The sequence below is a fragment of the Astyanax mexicanus genome, chromosome 5 (assembly GCF_023375975.1).
Source record: "Astyanax mexicanus isolate ESR-SI-001 chromosome 5, AstMex3_surface, whole genome shotgun sequence".
NCBI classification, from domain to species: domain Eukaryota; kingdom Metazoa; phylum Chordata; class Actinopteri; order Characiformes; family Acestrorhamphidae; genus Astyanax; species Astyanax mexicanus.
In genome coordinates this window covers 2,868,190-2,888,457 of record NC_064412.1, presented here as the reverse complement: position 1 = coordinate 2,888,457, position 20,268 = coordinate 2,868,190, and the positions used below count along the sequence as shown (strand labels likewise).

Genomic DNA, 20,268 nt, shown 5'->3' with positions numbered 1-20,268 from the left:
ACTTTGGACTCACATTGCTATATTTCTCTATAGCTCTGCTGATTACGTTCATTAATACTGCGTAATTAAATACATTTATCTCTGAGCTTCACTTAATCAGGCTGGTTAATGTTTCCCCTGTGTCTCATGTCAACATGATATGTGACACTGCAAACACAATTACGGTCACAGAAACGATGCAATGTGTTTAATTGCTGAATAAATCCAGGCTTTAATCCAACGAACGCCAATGTTTCATTGGATTTTCTCCAACAGCTAAATCACAAACTCAAAAGGAATGTTTTAATAATTTTTTAAAGTAAAAAATAAAGATATGATTTATAAGAAGAGTGAACTTACGTCTCATCTGTGAAAGAAATGCCGAAATACTCTTTCTCCTTCAGGTTAAAGTGAGATGAAACCAGATCCAGAAGATCTCGAGATAACAGCTTGGGCTGAAGGAGAGACAATGGTGGAGCTTTTATTATTATTATTATTATTATTATTATTATTATTAATAATAAAGTGTGCCAGATCTTTATTAACATTTCTAAAGCTGAATCAAGATAAAGCTTTAGAAGATTGAGCTGTGTAAAGGTGTACTTTACCCATCGTTAAAACAGCAAAGATGAAAAAAGGTGTGACACGATGCTCATTGCTATCTTACACCCTGCCAACAGTCTATATTCACATCGTCCCTCAACATACTTTAAATAACAGCAGATCTTCTGAATATATCTACACTGATGGGCGTGGTGTTCTGGAAATAAGGTGTGTTCAGGTACATTTCTGGAGTTTTGCTTGTTTAACAACTGAAAAACAGCTTAACATGAGATTTAAAAGATATTTAAATGTCCAGATGTCGTTTAAACGTGGAGAGTACTGATATTTAGTGAATAAATATATAAAATGTAATGTGTTTGGGCAGTTTTGGAGACACAGACCAAGTTTCTTCTGTCTCCAGCACAGAAGTTGTGTAATGCGGGACTGTTACAAATTAACGATTAGTCAACAAAGAAAATCGTAGTTGACAAATTTAAATAATCAACATTGTGGATTATATCGACTACTCATTGCAGCCCTACTTCACAGCATGAACCAGCAGCTCAGCTTCCTCTGCTGAGAAGAGTTTGTTGGACACGTCCAGGTAGCTGCACCGTTACAATAGCAATCCACCAAAGTCAGAGCTCACCTGATCTACTCTTAAAGAGAATGATGAGGAAGAGACACTCTGATTGGTTTATTATTTTACGTTGCGGCCAAAGAAAACACATCCATGATTAATTAAGAGAATCAGCAAATGCCTTTAGTGCATTTTCAAGCTGTGCATGATGTACTTTTCCTGTTGTTACGATAGCAACGATACACTGGTTGATGGCTTGCCTGCAAAAAAGATACAATCAAAGTGTTGCTGTTTCGAGTAAACAATACTGGTGTCTGTTCTCTTATACGGTTATTAACAGTACTGTACAGTTTTCCTTTAAGCAGGTGCTCTGGAAAGACTTAGTAACACAGTTATAATAGCGATAACTCACACACTGAACACCTGTACACACCTGTACACACCTGTACTCACCTGTACCTGCACACAGATATCAATTATTCCTTACTTGGACTAAGAGTTCCAGCTGTCTGTCATCCAGCAGCAGCACCTGGCACTGCCGGCCCTCCGTCATCTGAGAGAAACACACACACACACACACACGCACACACACACACACACACAGACGCATTATTAGAGTGTAGAGGACTCTTTTGTGAGCTGTAGAGGAGTTAAGGGTTTTTGTTATGAGCTGCAGCGTCAGCAGTGCTCTGAACTCAGAGGTAAATCAGGGGTCGGCAGTAAGTATGAAACATTTGGCCCGTGAGGTTGTTTGTTTGAACCATTATGAACGGTAATGAAAATAAATAAATAAATAAAATGTTTCTCTGGTGAGCTTTTGTTTACATTCCTCCACCTGTCTCTCTCTTTGTCGCGCTCAGCGTGACTTTAGTTTACACCCGTTCTCGTTTTTCCGCCTTTTCTTCGTTCTTGAGCTCCCCATCTTCTTATAAGGGCATTTTTTCCGTGCCGTGTCCCAATTCACTAGCCGGGGCAGCGGTAGTGTATTGGACCGCGACCCTGTGTGTGTTTATTTATTTATTTATTTATTTCATTTCCTTTCTTCTTGGGTTTACCTGCTTTGAATTCAACTGTTCTGCAATTAGGCTCAACAACCCTCTGGGCTGGAGAGCTAGTCTAGAACTAGTCTGTAGCACTCCATCATCCCATTAAATATCTGGCCCGACTCCTGCTGTAAATGACCCCGGAGGATCTGATGCTGTAAATCTCTGTATCTAAACACAGATAATCTAATAACAGCAGAACGAGCTTCCACGGACCTCCAGCTTCATCCATCAGAAGATCCAATTTATACCTTTATACAGAGAGTGTATTGTAGCTCCATCGGTGTGATTGATACTCAGTGTTAAAGTGCACAGAGTCAGCTGTGTGTTTGTGTGTGTATGTGTGTGTTTGCATGTATGTGTGAGTTTGTATGTTTTAAACAGTTAAAATTTACATTTCAGCATTAAACAGCAAGTGTGGTAAACCTGGCTTCAAAATTACTACAACATTAAACAATGTGTTATTGTTCCCAATGCATTTTCAAAACAAAACGTCTGTTTAGCACATTTAGTTTAGTACAAATATAGTCATAAGTCATAGAAGAAGCCTGTCAAGTCAGAGAAAAGCCTGACAAAAAGCCAGCAATTTAATGTTTTATTCATAATTAATCACACAATTTTGGGGGGGGGGGGGTGTACAGTGTGTGTTTATCGAAAATGTGTTTTGATATATGTTTTTCACAAAAAATGAGCCAATGCCAATGAGTTTGAGTTAGAAAATTTTTTTTTAGTATCATTTGATGAAATATTTTAACAAATGCTAAAGAAATCATATCAGCAAATAATACCAAACAAACGATACATCAGTCAGGCCCTGTAGACACACAGGCAGCATTTATGTCCTCCTGATAAATTGCTGCCACTGCATTATCTCTCCTCACCACATGCAAACTGAGGATTCACTGATAACATATCTATAGTTTACTGTAATTAGCACGGTCTCTGTTCACACTGGGAAGTAAATGGATTAGTCTGGTTTATCTGAGTGATCTGGAATGTAGGCTATTCACTTCAGTAAGGAAATAAATAATTAAAAACTGAGTTATGGGTGTTTTGTTTCGCTAGTTTAAGCAAGAAATAGGCTAAAATACACAGAATAAATACAGACACAGGATCAGCTCTTAAACCCACAGTGCTGCTCTTAATCCCCTTTAATAGACAGAATTACTGCGGCTGTTAATTACACAAGCTCTATTGTCTCAGAGAGGATTACTCACTATAGTAACCCTTTAAAGTACTTTACCACAACCCGCCAAGATTTATCAAAGCTGCACTGTGATGGAAAAACAACACAACAACATAACAAATACACACACACACACACACACACACACACACACACACACACACACACTAGGCCTGACATCAACCTTTATTTTAACTCGGATGTACATTGAGGGCAGCCCTCATTTTCAATGTAGCCGAGCATTTACAGAAACATTTGACATGACAGAGAAAATAAAAGCTAAATTTAATTATTGTAAAATAGCAGTAAATAAAATATAAAAATAGATAAAAAAGTAGAATTAGAATAAAATAGAAAAATAAAAAATAAAATAAATAAAATGAATGATTATAATTAAGTATGGTTTAATTGACTAAAAATTAAGATCAAAAGAAAGTAAGACTTATACAACAAAAATGGGTTAAAATTAGCTAAAACTAACTTGTACATAATACAATAAAAATTCAAATAAATAAATGAACTAACAAAAATAAAAGCAATAATAATAATAAATATAGTAATAACAATAAAAGAAAAACAAAATAAGATAAAAAGCATTAATACAAAACGATTAAAAATAATAAAAATAATAATATACTAACTATTAGAATAATAATATTTGCTATATTTGCCAGGACAATATATTGAGCAAGAAATAATTGCGATAAAAGATATTATTGTTATTTTAAGATAATTTTACATTGTTTGTTAAGATTTACATTCAGACATTGGGTTTGGAATATGACCTCAATAAATAAAATCTAAATAATATTTAAACCTTTTTTTTTTTAAAAAAACATCATGTTAAAAATATACGAATGAAACTAATAAAAATAAAAAAAGAAAACAAAAGGGGCTCCGAGTGGTCCAGCAGTCTAAGAAGCTGCCACTATGATCAGAAGATCGCTGGTTCGAATCCCAGTCATGCAGCTTGCACAATTGGTCTTGCTCTCTCTGGGTGGGTACAGAACAGTAGATGGCGCTCTTTTTTCCCCTTATCACTCCTAGGGTGATGTGGATCAGCACAAGTCTGCGCCTGTGAGCTGATGTATCAGAACCGAGTCGCTGAGCTTTCCTCTGAGCGTTAGCGCTGTGATGCTACTCGGTAATGCTACAGCATCAGCAGCAGTTCAAAAAGAGGCGGAGTCTGACTTCACATGTGTCGGAGGAGGCGTGCGCTAGTCTTTCTTTTTCTGGTGTGTTGGGGCATCACTAGTGGTAGGGGGATTCCTAGTGAGTGGGTTGGGTAATTGGCCTTGTAAATTGGGGAGAAAATGGGGAAAAATAGAAAAAAAGAGATAAAAAAAAAACAGATTTTTTATATATTTAAGAACTCCTGTCTGGCCTTTAAATTAACTATTTCTAGGCTTATAGTATGAATATTTATAAAATAAATATTTAAGTAAAATGGAATTTGAAAAATGCAAAAGAAAAGTAAGAAGAAATCAACATATTTATTTATTTGGAACACAAGATACTGAGTATAATTTTTGGGCAATTTAATTGGTAAAAAAAACATAAGAAAGTTAAATAAACTTCCCTTTTAGTTGTAATAAGTTGATGTTTTAATTTATGCTAACTCAAGATTTAATTCCCTATTAATTAAAAAAATTAAGCAAACTGGATTCCTCAAAAAAGTGAAGTAAGCTCAACTTATCCGGTCTTACAGTATAAAAAAAATATATATATATTAAATCCACTTCCCCTTTAGTTGTAATAACTTGATGTTCTAATTTTTATGTTAACTCAAGTTTTCATTACCCATTACTTAACTTTTTTAAGGCAACCGGTTTCCTCAAATTTTTAAAGCAAATTCAACTTATCCAGCTGCACAGTGCAGACATCAACCCTTCAGCTTACTACAAACTGAACACGACCCTTCAGAGAAACTTTACCTTGACCAAAAGACCTTAGAGACACACCACACACACACACACACACACAATGCTCTTAAGGCGGTTTTGTTGTGCTGTCAGCATCAGCGTTATTTAAGCTCAGTATGGTTCTACCCCCCCGCCCTCTAATCCATTGTCTAATCCCACCCCCACTCTTGACCTTCACTGATGCTCGTCTTCACTGGGACGTATCTGTTCATGCTGATGTTCTGCTGCTGTCGTTCCATCAGTGCTGATCACTGACTTCCACTGACTGAACTGAGAGACCAAAGTCTAACTTTTAGCAGCTGAATTAAAGCTTAAACAGAGGATCCAACACACAACACTGACCTCAGTACTGTAGTATACTCTATGATAGTCATTTATATTAGATACTGAAAGTATCTAATGTATTTAATGCATGTAATTTATTTAGTCTCCATGTGCACATATCCAAGATTCCACGGTTGCCGTCAGAATTCTTTCCAAATTGCGACACAAATATTGATACACATCCGAAAAAAAAAAAAAAAAAAATCTGAAACTTTCTCAAGTGAAAACTTTAAGAATCCTCACAAAAAAACCCTAAAATAAAACTTTGTAGTGTAGTTTAAATTATAGCCACATTCTGTAGACCACAGTGCACTCATACTTGGTATACGAGTTAGAGCATAAAAATGAACTTAAACCTGCCGTATGTTGGCTCTGCCTGCCAGCTCTCTTCCACTTCCACACTATTCACTCTTTTTAGCATTTGACTAAATACATTTTGCTAATCCAAATTTCTGGACAATATAGTATTTACTTTACTGTCACTTAATGTCACTAAATAATAATAAATATTAAATCACTATTTTAAGGTAGCACTTTAGACTCTGCAAAAATTTCATTGGCAAAAACTAGGCAAAATATATGTAAACTGAGACATAAATGCTTAAATTAAGATAAAACAAAATCTGCTAATGGGATGAGCATAAAAATAAGAAAACAGAAAAGCAACAATCTCAAAATAAGTAAATAAAGTGTAATTAAGTGTAAGTGTAAAAGTAAGTGCAGTAAGACTTAAATCAAGCAAAAATATATATATATATATATTATTTTGTGGCTTACATTTGTAGACAAGAATCAGAACAACTTGACTGATGACTTTTTGTGCTTATTTTAAGTCAGATTACTTAAAATAAGGGGACCATTCTATGTAAGACTGATTAAGATCTTTATTCGTAAAATAAGTAAAACAATCATACACTTACACAATTAACCGCACTGCATTAGAGTGTGTGAGAGAAACAGTGTGTGAAATATGGAGGGTCATGTGATCTGTACTAGTCGTGACACAGGGGTCATTTGGCCCCTAAAGCTGAATCTCAGGGTCAGGGACTTCAAACAACTCCCTCCACGAAACTCCGCCCCCAAACCCTGTTTCTCTGCATAGTTAACCCCAGATGCCCCACCCCCCCGAAACAGATCCACCACCCTTCACTAATTTACTCTGATAATCAGGCAGATTTACCTTAAATGACCCGAAAACCTTCAATCCTAAACCCCCTCAGATCCTCCACTGCAGCCCCAGAACCAGTTTAACAGAGCAGTCATGACTCAGACCCACCAGCTAAAAACACCACTATAAACTCCTGCTGCCAACGTCTGGAGAGACAATTATCTGAGCATGAAAAACATCACGCCAGAGCGAGGAGTGAGGACCAGAAGACTGCGGTTTACTGGCTATAAAAAGTGTTTATAAAGTTTATAAAGAAGCAGAGAAACAAAGAACTCTAAAAATCGTGTTAATATCATAAAGTCTTGAGACCTGGCTCACGCAAATAGTGACGTGAACAATGTCAACAACCAATAGGAGAAGAGCTACAGGAAGCCGTGAGATAATAATTCAATAATATTCTATGTGACTGTTCACAAACAATAAAAAACACACATTTTGAAGTTAATATGCCTTATATAGTTCTCTTGCTTTAACATGTAAAGTATTTTAAACACAAGTAGAGATTTAAAGTCATTATATTTACATTTATTTTATTTTACACAATTATTTACTTGTGCTGTTATTTTTGATACAAACGTTTAATAAATGAATGATGTTCTTTATTGCATTAATTCTAAAATCTAAAACAGACAAATGTATAGCAGTGAAATTGATTTTTTGCTATACAAGGTTGTAGCAAGGTTGTAATTTAATATGTAATATGTATTGTATGTAAACTCCACCAGAAGCATGATGAGAAAAGACTCTAGTTGCAGTCTTGCAAATAGTGACCCTGCAAGTCTCAGTCTTTATAAAATCTTATTCTGTGAGTAAAGGGTCTGTGTCTGGTCTTCAGATGTGAGAGGGAGTCAGACTTTAGTCTATTTAAAGTCATGTAGTGGATGGGCAGCATTAGTTTTTTCACCTGTGTTCATTTGTAGCTCCGCCCCCTCGTTACCTGTCCCAGGTGCTTCATGTTTCCTGTCCCCTGCTGTGTACCCCTTTGTTTTCAGTGTTCTCTTGTCCATTCTTATATATTTTCATGTTGGTTAGATTGCTGTCCCTTTTCTCAGTTTATTTCTTGTTTTTGTTAGTAGTCCTGTTTTTTATTCATCCTGTTTTTGTGTTTATTTCTTTGGATTATTTCTGTTTAATTTCTGTGAAAATCTGCGCTGTAGTACCTAGAAGGAAACTCTCTATTTAACTCTTTATTTATTTTTTTTATTAATCTAAATTTCTGTTTTACCTTTTTTATTTATTGTATTAATTTAGTCATTTTACCTTTTTATTTCATTTCTTTTATCCTTTTATTTATTCTAACTTCTGTTTTAACTTTTATTTTATTTCCCTCACTTACGTTCTTTGTAATCTTGGTATGAGTTTAGCTACTTCATTCTTAGGTCCTCTTATATTGTTTGCTTGTTTTTCTAATGCTTTTACCATTTCATTTTTATTGTTTTGTTAATGAAGTTCCTTATTTTAGCTCACCTGATTAAATACTTGAATCAGTTTTAATTTTAATTTATTTTTCATTCCCTTTAAGTTGTAAATACTCGGTTGCATTGAAAATGAGGGTTACCCTCAATGTATTACAGAGTAAAAATAAAGGCTGATTGATCGATTTATTGATTAACCTTTTTTTATTATAATGTTACAAGGCATATCTACGTCCAATATAATGAGACATACAAGTGGGTCATAAATAAAAATCTGTATATGTATAAGAAAATATAAAGACGAAGAGTTATGTTCGCCTGTTATATATTCTTACTACACTCTTACTTTCTTGTTGATAAACTTACTTAAACAAGTTTTTTTTTCATTGGCTGTGTTTAGGCAACATGTAGATCACTTTTGTTAGGGCCATCGTGATAAAGCAGTGACGATTCAAATAAATAAATTAAGTGCTCCCATTCTCATTCACCAGTAATGATGAATACAGACTCTACAGGTATACTTCACACCTGAAATCAATAAAATTACTCTAAAACCTCTTATGACACATTAAGGAATCTTTAATAATCCTGAGGAACTCATGCTTTAACTTTGGTGTACAACAGCATGTCTGAAGGAACCTCTGTAGGACCCTCTCAGCAGGACCTTGTTTACTTGGAGCGTTTCTCCATCTGCTTGGTTTGGTTTCACATAAGTACAAACCTAAAAGCACCAAAATGTGCACCAATAAACCATGCGAGCACATCGTCTCCTCTGATTGGTCAGAGCTGTCTGGCATGGGATCAAGAAAGTAAATATAGTGAGATGATTCTGTAGTAAATGTGGTAAACTGAGTGTCACGGCTGCAAGCAGTGAACACAGCACATACCCCACTCAGTGTGTAAACAGCATGGAGCAGCAGAGACAGTGTTAGTTCGTAGCTTTGGTAATTAGCCATATGTGGCTAATATATCAGATTAAACTGCGCCTTATTAGCACGACATTATTGTGTTGGGTCTGGTACATTTCAGTACCTATAGGGTCCAAAGTAGCTTGTCGCTGGGGTGGTACTCAGCAAGTATCTGAATCTGAATCGCCTTTATTGTCATTATAATTTGCATTACAATGAAATTGGATTTGCTTCTCCAAAATGCCTTTGTTGTATAAATTAAAAAAAAAAAAAAAAAAGTACAGTTTTTACACTTTTGTTCCCTAGTCTTAAGGTACATTTTAGTCTCTTGGGGTATGGAATAGTACCCTACCTGGTACAAAAAATATGGGTACAAAAAAGCACTTTTCACTTACAGGTACTCTATTGTACTGCAATAAGGTACAGCCCCAGCGACAAGCCTTTGCACTCTTTTAAGTACAAATCGGTACTTATATTTCATGCATTTAGCGTGTGTGAAACCAAACCAAACAGAGGGAGAAAACTCACCAACTGATCCGGATCATAGAAACTTTCACAAACACAACTACAGGTGTGAAAACATTACATTATATTACATTACATTTGGCAGACGCTTTTGTCCAAAGCGACTTACAATAGTGGAGTACAAAAGTAATAGAAGTTAAAGGTAAAACATTGTTTAGATAGGGCTTAAAGGAGGTCGAAGGGAAATAATGGGATAGAGGAGTGAAAGAGGGGAAGAAGGAAATGAGGTTAGAAGTAGTTAGTGTGTTAGAGGTGTTAGGAGAGTAAGAGCTCTTTGAAGAGCTCTGTCTTCAGGAGTTTATTAAAGATAGTGAGAGATTCTCCTGATCTGGTAGTGGAAGGTAGTTAGTTAGAGGTGTTAGGAGAGTAAGTACTCTTTGAAGAGCTCTGTCTTCAGGAGTTTATTAAAGATAGTGAGAGATTCTCCTGATCTGGTAGTAGAAGGTAGTTAGTTAGAGGTGTTAGGAGAGTAAGTACTCTTTGAAGAGCTCAGTCTTCAGGAGTTTATTAAAGATAGTGAGAGATTCTCCTGATCTGGTAGTAGAAGGTAGTTAGTTAGAGGTGTTAGGAGAGTAAGAGCTCTTTGAAGAGCTCAGTCTTCAGGAGTTTATTAAAGATAGTGAGAGATTCTCCTGATCTGGTAGTAGAAGGTAGTTAGTTAGAGGTGTTAGGAGAATTAGAGCTCTTTGAAGAGCTCTGTCTTCAGGAGTTTATTAAAGATAGTGAGAGATTCTCCTGATCTGGTAGTAGAAGGTAGTTAGTTAGAGGTGTTAGGAGAATTAGAGCTCTTTGAAGAGCTCTGTCTTCAGGAGTTTATTAAAGATAGCGAGAGATTCTTTAATAAACTCCTGAAGACAGAGCTCTTCAAAGAGCACTTACTCTCTTAACACCTCTAACACACTAACTACTTCTAACCTCATTTCCTTCTTCCCCTCCTTCACTTCTCTATCCCCTTATATCCCTTAATCGAACTTTAACATTACAGGTATTTCCTTTTTTAAGATCGAAACGAATTGAATACCTGATAGACGTCTCCTACACGACACCACGTCTGAAGGAACCTCCTACACGGAACCAGACCTTCAGTGTAGCATTTCCTCAGCAGCTCTTCAGCTACGCTCCACACTAACTGACTCCCAGACGCCAGGAGATCCTCAACCCCGCAGAGATACCCCAGAGCCATCCTGAAACGCCCCTACTGCCCCTGCAGCCCCTGCTGGAGCGACCTGACTGGATCCTGGAGGAGCTCTGGGTCTGAGAAGCTCTGGCTGAGCTGGAAGCTCCTTCTCGACGTGGGCTTCAATCAGTCCAAGAGGAGCAGGAGGGCAGGGCCCAGAGCTGCCCGCGGTGCCAAGCCCTCAACCAAGCCCACTTTACTGCCCACTTTACACACTTACACACACTCATACACACTAACACACTCATACACACACACACGAGCAGACACAATGACTGCCCCAGTCATTCCACTCCTTCCACATAAACAGGCATTGTGGTTTCTGACTCTATTCTTTTCGTTCTTTTCACAAGTCTCTCTCTTTCTCTCTCTCTCTCCCATAAACTGTCCTAAACACACGTAAATATTTACTCCCACTGAAAGAATAGCTTTTTTGTGCTTTTCCACCCATTAACACATAATGGTGTCGCTCGGTGACGGATAGGAGCGATCCACACTGCAAAAACTAGAAACAATATATCGTCTCTGTCCAATAAAAAAAAAACGTATCTCCAAAACAGCAACTTTACAGGAGAGAGAAAAAACCTTGTAAACTTTCAATGGAAGTCAGTGTAAATTGAGTTTATTTTTAGTTCATTTTGAGGAGTTTCTATTGGTCCGTTCATTAAGAAATTTTGGCACAGTGTAAGGGACAGATTGTCTGTTCAAAATATGTAGTAAATTAAAAATCGACAAAAATGGAGATAAGTGTTTTTTATTGGACAGCGACGATATAAAAATGGAGATGTTCAGTACCAGTTAATACTAAAGTCATCCAAACTACGAACTAGTAGATGATGAGTCTCCTGGAATTCAGGCTTTCAGTTAACAGCTGTGCTGAACTCATCAAGAGTTAAATACTTGAATTTCTTGCCTTTTAATCTTAGTTTGAGAGCATCAGTTAAAGTAAACACTGTAAAACATTACAGCCACATTAAGTTATGTGAACTTATTTGTTCTTTTCAATTCCAATTGCCATGACAAGTTTAGTATATTGAACTCAAGTTCCTTCGTTTTACATAAAAATAACTTAAAATAACATATTGTCTTAACTTCCTGTGAGTTATTCAAATTTACCCAAGTTTATTCAACTTACGTTTTTAAGTTATTGGTTAAAAAAAATGAAAGTGTGAAGATTTGAAAATGCAGAGAGGTAGAGTGATAGGCAGCAAGTTAGAAAAGACTGGAGTACTTTTTACAACTTTAAAACCGTGGGCACATTGGGCTAAACACTTTTTAACCGACGCATAGCAGTTAATAATAACAAGGAGCAAAAAACTAAAGGGGATTACTTTCAGCTGCGTGAGTCACCAACACTCCAAAAAGTAATTCTGTGTTTTAGTCAGAAGAACTAATGTTATTAAGTTGAGTGAACTCACTGGCCAGTACAACTCCATTGTTTTCAATCGGAAAACTTAAAAAGGTTTGTTGAGCCAATGAAAAAATGTGATTTCAACCAACTTTTAGCTCTTTCTACAGTGTTGGTTCATGCAGCTTTCCTATTGGTTCCTGGTACCATATATCTGCATATTGGGTGTAGCCGCTCCCTTACTTACCATCTTTGTGTTGTCTGTTGCCCAAAGCTACCTTATTCTGGGCGTGCACTAATTATAATATATACGTTGATTGCCAGGCCAATATTTGCATATTGGGTGTGGTCTCTCCCTTACTTACCATCTTTGTGTTGTCTGTTGCCCAAAGCTACCTGATCCTGGGCGTGCAGTAATATAATATATGTGTTGATTGCCAGGCCTCAGTGTTGTAGGCTGTAAGAGCACATTAACTTTGTTGTGTTTGTAGTGATCACAGTATGCTGGCTTTGAGCTACAGAGTTCACTCTTTACTGAGTTTACTCTTATTCTGCCCCTGCATTATACTGTCAGTATTGGCAGTTAAATAATAATGTTAAAAATGTTTCTAATACTTATGGTTAACTTAAAATAATAAGTTGTGTGAATATTACTGAAGTTTTACTAACTTGAAAGTGTGTGTTAAAATAAAGCTGAATTGTTAGTTTATTTGACTAAACAGAACATTTTTAAAAAAGGACAAATTAAACACTTGAGTTGTTTTAACTCAGTGCATCAAGTTGAAACAATAAGTAATGAGTATTTGAACAACTTGTTTAACTTAACATCTTGAGTTCATACAAATGTTTTCATCAAGTTGAGTTAACTCAGCTTTTTAAGGCAGCAGGGGAACTTATGTTGCTGAGTTTAACCAACTTAAAATGTTTTATAGTGAAGTAGTGAAGAGGTAGAGTTACAGGTATACAGTGAATAGTGAATATTTGAGTAATGTTCGAATCCAGGTTATGAGAAGCAACAACTACTCAACTAAATAAAAAAAATAATAAGGTTGGTGAATCCAAAAAGAAACATTTTAGAAACTTTGAAAGTATCCTCAAGTGCTGTCTCTGCAAGAACCATCAAACATTTCATAATGGTGAAACTGGCACTAATCAGCACAGACCCAGGAAAGGAAGAGCGAGATTTTCCTCTGTTGTACAGGATAAATTCATCAGAGTTACCAGCCAGAGTTACCAGAGTATTTTGGTTTGTTAAACACTGTTTTTAAGTTACTACATGATTCCTTCTGTGTTCCTCCATAGTCTGGATCACTTCACTATTCATTTATAATGTATAATGCAGGTTATACACTATATTATATGCTTATATTAAGCATATCATGTAAGCACAATTTTCTTAGTAAGATTTCCTAAGATAAAAATCTTCAAATCTCTTAAACCTTCAAAATAAGACTTGAATCTAGTAAACATTTGGATACAAGAATCAGAAATACTTGATTTTTTGAGCTTGTTTTGATTCAAATGAATTAAAATAAAAGTGAAACTGATTAAGATCATTATTCCTCAACTAAGCAGAATAATCTTACATTTACACAGTGCATAATAGGACATTATTTGAGTCCTTATCTGAGAGAAAAATAAGATTTATTGATGTAAAATTAGATACTTGCAAAGATTTTTTGTGGTTTTCAGTGTAAGTGCAATCCACACTGCAAGAAATTATATTTTCGAAATTGAAATTCTATTAAATGCAGTCTAAATATCTATTATTTCTCATTTTAATATTAATAAAGCGTTATTATTATAAGAATTAATGACTTATTTTAAACTTCGTTGTGCTTGTTTTAAGTGAATCTTTTACTTAAAAGATTTTTGAGTAATAAAGACCAAGATTTTTGAGTGGTCTTTAGTTTATGCCTAGTTTTTAAAACTTGCTTAAAACAAGCAAACATATCTGCCTATATAATAAGACACTTTCAGTAGATAAAACTGCTTTAAACTAAGAAATATAAGTTAGAAATAAGTTAAATATTCTTAAAAATAAAATGCAAAAATGTGAACTTAAAGAATATTCAGATACATAAAATAGATTTTAGAGGATTGGGATATTTTTGCAGTGTATCAGGTCTTTTCATAATGTGTTTTTTTGTGTGTTTTTTCCACCACTACGTCTAATAACGGCCTTTAACATTTCTTACAGTGTTATTTTTACATTTTTATTCCCAGTAAATATAGATATATTCAGTGTGTGTGTGTTAACAGGGCACGGGATGTCATTTCCTCCAGGCACCAGACGTCTCCACCCGGCATATTCCACAGAAAAGCTTTAAAAATAACCACTTTCAGTCCGACAGTCTGTGGCAGTAGGCCAGCGCTCACACAATACCACTTTAAAACCTTCCACAGAGAGAAAAACGGAGCTGAAAAGCAGCAAATTCATCCCTTTCTAACACTTCAGGACCTGAGAATCTGAAAAGGGATTTAAAATGTTGAAATTAGAGGCTTATTTACCAGAGAAAGACGTAATCAGAGGCATTCAGAGTGAGTCTGGTGTGAAAAGCTGATGGTAAATGAATCAGATTTTTGTCTGAATGCCTCTAAATTTTCACTCAGAGAGAGTTTTTACACCAAATTCACCTGCACACCTGTAAATGATGTGCTGTGACAATAAACCTGATTTAATTTATGAATAGAAAATGTGCTGTGTTTATTATAGTGTATAAAAATGTCTAAAAAATCTCCATGTAATAAAAATGAGACACACTGTTAGTGTCTAATATAAAAATACCAATAAAGACCAAAATCTTAGCAAGTAATCTCTAGATCTAATCTCAAGGCAATAAATCTTATTTTTCTCTTATAAACCTTGTGTAAATGTAAAATTATTTGTATTATTTTAGGAATAACGTTTGTAATAATTATTGCTTATAATTTACATCTTACTTTAAAGACTCTAACTCCCAGCATGCACCTACACCAGACCTTCCAGACTCGGCTGATCACGTGAAGCTACAGTGTTCTAACTCGCTGAGCTTCTGATTACACACACCTGGTCCTGTTATTATATGTACCTCCCTGTTTCTGTTCCTCGTTGCCTTGTATTGAATCTAACTACTATCTCTTCTACCTCACGTTTAATTTGTTTATTGTTTTTTTGTTTCCGACCCATTTTTTATTTTTGACTTCTCTTTTGCCTAGTACCTATTGTTTATCGTTGCCGACCAGTTTTTGTATTTGCTACTATTTTTTTTGCCCTGCCCTTCTCTTATTAGGATCTTCCGTGTATGACCCTTTTTGCCAGCTTACTCCCTGGTATGTTGTTATCTATCGCTGGCATTTTGTCGACTTTACCCGTAAGTTTGATCCCTTTATTATTAAACTAACTTATATCTTACTTTACTAATTTTTTTATTTTTCTTATTTAAAGAAATGATACTAATAAAAATTAACCCATTTTTAACTAATTTGTTTGTTTTATTTAAACACATACATCTCAATTTCCATATATCTATATCTATATGTATACATGTACAAAGGTACATTTTATTACACTTTAATAATTAAATAAATTGATGAAGGTGAATAAATATACATTAATTTACAAAAGTATTCACTTTCACATACTGATATTAAAAAAATAAACCAGTCTCTGATCAACTTTCTAACTTTTAATTAAAATGATCTAATTTCAAGGCAATACATCTTACTTTTTTCCTCTGACAAGAATTTGTCTTTTTTGTCTTACGGAGCATTGTATAAGTGTAAGATTATTTTGCGTATTCTAGGAATAATGGCTTGATTTAAGCATTTTGAGACATTGCGATTGCTTAATATAAGCAAATACGCCTCAATTTACATATATTTTGTGTAATTTTTGCCAGTGTCTTTGTACATTAATTATCATTCATTGTGCATTGTATTTTTTATTAAATACACATATTTCTTCATATGTTTTCTTAGATATTTAGTTTTTTTAAGATATTACAGCATTATACTTAAATAGTGAGATACATTGGTGAAATTAAATAAATAAACCTTAATTTCCAAAAGTCTTCACTTTCACAAACTGATATTAAAAAAATAAACCAGTCTCTGATCAACTTAACCATTAGCACTAATGCTGTTTATCTCAGTGTGTGTGTGTGTGTGTGTGTGTCTGGGTGTGTTGGTGTGTGTTCCAAAGCAAAGGAATATGAACACACACATGAACACATGCACACAGCTGTCATGTGCAGCCGTGGTCCATCTGAAAACCATTTCCTGCTGTTTGTTTGTGAGATTTCAGCCTCCCAGAACCTTAAAGACCACGCCGACCCTGAGCCCAACTGAGGAGCTTTTTACTCCACATGTTCACATTATAAGCCATGTTGCTCAAATCAGATTTTTTACTCAGATCAGATTTGTCTATCTTGTGGGTTCACATTCACTGTAAATGTAAGTGATCTGTATCTGTGTGTAATGTGAACACAGAATCTGTCCCTGAATCGTCTCACATGCTGCACATTGATACCTGTATAAACGCCTCCTTCTTCACCAACAACAAAAACCCTCATATTAGAGAGAGGAGAGACTCGTAGCTTTATAAAGGGTTATAAATGGATGAGTTAGCAGCTCATATGTGGAGCATCTTTTACTGGAGTGGAGAAACAGGAAACAGCTGCTCTGAAGTTCATGCTCAGGTCCAGGAGGTGAAAAAAGGACAGGTGGGTTGCTTTTGCTGTTTTTTTTTTGCAGCTATGGCTGCACAGCTGCACCAAGAGATGCAGTGTGATGTATACAAGAGAGAAGCACGTAACGCTAATGCTAAAGCGTAAAAGCTTAAAAAAAGAAGCATGAATTATGCATGATTTGACCGCTCACATTCATGTCGCATGTTCATGGATCAAATACGTATCTGATTTAGGACCACATGTGAAAGTGTCTCAAATCTGATTTGAAAAAAAAAAGAAAAAACAGATTTGGCACGTTCACACAGCTATGGAAAAATCAGATCTGATCCACATTAAGCAAAAAATCGCATTTGAGTCACTTCAGCCTGGTAATGATCATTGAGATCATTGAGTACACTGCAAAAAGCGAAATTTTCTCATTTTAAGGCAATAAATCTTATTTTCTCCTCTGATAAGACGTTTTGTCTTACTAAGCATTGTGTAAATGTTAAATTATTTTGCTTATTTTAGGGATAATTATCTTAATCATTCTTACTTAGAATTTTTACCTTATTTTAAGTAATTTGTACTCAAAATAAGCACAATCAAGCAGCAATCAAGTTATTCTGATTCTTGTGTTCAGAAACCATTTTTTGCCATTGCTTTTTGTTTACCCCATTAGCAGATTTGTTTGCTAAATGTACATATATTTGTCCTAATTTACATATATTTTGTCTAGTTTTTGACAATGGTCAAAAAGTGTAATTACCTAACTTTTGTTATAATATTATTTATTGGCAAAAAATAGACAAAATATATAAAATATATAATAAGTAAACAAATCTGCTAATAGCATAATATTTTTTTTGTAAGATTTCTTTCAGCTAAATCGCAAAAACACAAAATAAATGAAGTAAAACTTCAAAAATTATGCAATTTGAAAAAAAAAATTGGAAACAAGAATCAGAATATTTGGACTAACACTTTTATTCAGGTAACTTACAATAAGATGAAAATACTAAATTTTGAGACTGATTAAGATAATTATTCGCAAAATATCCTTATTACACATACCCTTATTACACAATGCTTATTAAGACAAAAAAAATCTTATCAGAGAAAAAAAAAATAGATTTATTGTCTTGAAATGAGACACTTTCACTTTTTTCAGGGCAGCATTCCTGACAAAAACACCTCTCACTTCAGAAAAACAGACCTAGCAATTGAATTGTGGGTAACCAGGAGTGATGTAAAACTTATGTAATCAAAAAAATAAAAATATCCACAAAAACATCACAAACAACATCCTTAAAACTCTCTCTGAGACTTAAAGTAAAATAAAGTAAAATAAAATATGCAAAATGTTTAAAAGTCTCTTATTCCTGGATGTATTCAGCTCTAAGATGATCCCTAAACAAGGCTTTAAAGACTCATCGTCTGTAATAAACTAAAAATTACTAAAAGTGAGCCAAACCACTAAACCACTCATCCCTGCGGCTGCTTTAAAAAGAGCCAGAGGACAGAAAAACAAATTAAAAGTCTGAGACACAGAGAAAATCATCTCGTCAGCAGAGAAAGATTAATTCAATTGTGTTTAAATTAAAATAAAGCTTAACATTTATACATTTTATATTTGATTTAGTGTGCAATCTGTAGTGGAACGGTATTACTTACATATATCTCTCAGTCTATTTCCCTCTGAGTCTCTATTTGTCTCTTTCTCTATTTCTTTCTTGATCTATTTCTCTCTTCCTCTATTTTTTTCTCTATTTCTCTTTGTCTGTTTTTCTTTCTTTATTTTTCTCTCAGTCTATTACTCTCTCTATTTTTTTCTTTATTTTTCTCTCAGTCTATTACTCTATTTCTTCCTTTATTTTTCTCTCAGTCTATAACTCTATTTCTTCCTTTTTTTCTCTTAGTCTATTACTCTGTCTATTTCTTTCTCTCAGTCTATTACTCTGTATATTTCTTTCTTTATTTTTCTATCAGTCTATTTCTTCTTTATTTTTCTCTCAGTCTATTATCTGTCTATTTCTTTCTCTCAGTGCATTACTCTATTTCTTTCTTTATTTTTCTATCAGTCTATTTTTTTCTTTATTTTTCTCTCAATCTATTTCTCTCTGTCTTTTTTTCTCTCTCAGTGTTTCTCTCTGTCAATTTTTTTTATGTCTTTTTCTATTTCTGTTTCTTTATCTCTGTCTATTTCTATTGCTCTCTATTTCTCACTTTATCTCTATTTCTCTCTTGCACTCTATTTTTTTCTCTGCCTATATTTCCTTCCTCTATTTCTCTTTCTCTATTTCTTTCTATATTTATTTCTTCCTCTCTCTCTCTCTCTCTCTCTCTATTTCTCAATCACGCTTACGTGTTACCTCTTAAACTGGCATGTTTCAGCAGGATAATGCTCGCCCACACACAGCAAGGGTTTCCCAGGTACAATACAGGTCAAATGTTTGGACACACCTCCTCTCACTCAATGTGTTTTCCTTCTTTTTTATGATTTTTTTTATATTGTAAATTTAATATTGAAGACTTTATTAAAGCTTTACAGGAACACATGCTGAGTAATGTTTAATAATAAACCAGAATATGTTTTATAATTTAGATTCTTCCAAGTATCACATTTATCATATTTTAATCTCAGTGTCTTCATGAGGGAGAGTCACCTGGAATAGTTTTCTCAGCGTCTTGAAGGAAGGAGTTCCTGGAGGTGCTGAACAATAACTGCTGCTTTTCCTTCACGCTGTGAAGCTCCAGCTCATCCCAATTAAATCACCTCAAATCACCATCTCAGTTCATCAGGTTTAGATCAGGGGATTAATGTGGAGAAATAACACTTTTTTGTCCCTACTATGTAATTCTATATGTGTAAATTAATAATTTTTTTATGTCTTTAATATTAATCTACAATGTTTAAATTAAATTGAATAAAGAAAAACACATAATGAGGGGAGGTGCGACCAGATTTAGATCACACACACACATAAACACAGACTATAACCAGCACAGCTGTGCAGAACACAGGTCTCTCGTTGTCTCGCGAGTCTCTGCAGCGACTCCACAGAGAAGATGACAGAGAGAATCACAGACTCATCACTGAGACTCTGTGATCATTTATCTGAAGTGCCTTCTAACTACAGCCGACACTCCCCTGACCCCACGCTGGAACAGGCAGCTGGAGTTCAGTCAGTGTTCAGAGAGCTGGAGGCCTGCTGAAGTCAGAGGTTGAAGTGCATTATGGGTATCAGCATTAGCCTGCAGCGGTGTTGAGGGTCACTGTAGCTTTCAGCTCCTGTTTCCCAGTTGATGAAGTTGTTGTTTTTTCAGTAGCCTCATCAAAACCCTAATTCCTGCTGGATTTGTTTTTTGAGACAGCTGTGATAACATGTTGGCCATGGACTGTAAACCCATAAGTTGTTTTAACATTAACGTATGTTTCGGACTACAAGTTGCACTTAAATTCATAGAATTTCCCAAAAAATCAACAGTAATCCGGTGCTC

General features: G+C 34.9%; 1 protein-coding gene across 2 annotated transcripts in view; it reads right to left on the bottom strand.

Moving 5' to 3' along the window:
- frmd4ba (FERM domain containing 4Ba) overlaps nt 1-20,268 on the bottom strand; it is a 141,962-nt gene that overhangs the window by 82,660 nt on the left and 39,034 nt on the right. For both annotated transcript variants that reach the window (XM_049479464.1, XM_022667724.2), the window contains exons 2-3: nt 1,590-1,655; nt 340-434 (exon numbers count right to left, since the gene is read on the bottom strand). In XM_049479464.1, the coding sequence (XP_049335421.1) occupies nt 340-434; nt 1,590-1,655 (161 nt within the window). The remainder of the gene's footprint in view (nt 1-339; nt 435-1,589; nt 1,656-20,268) is intronic.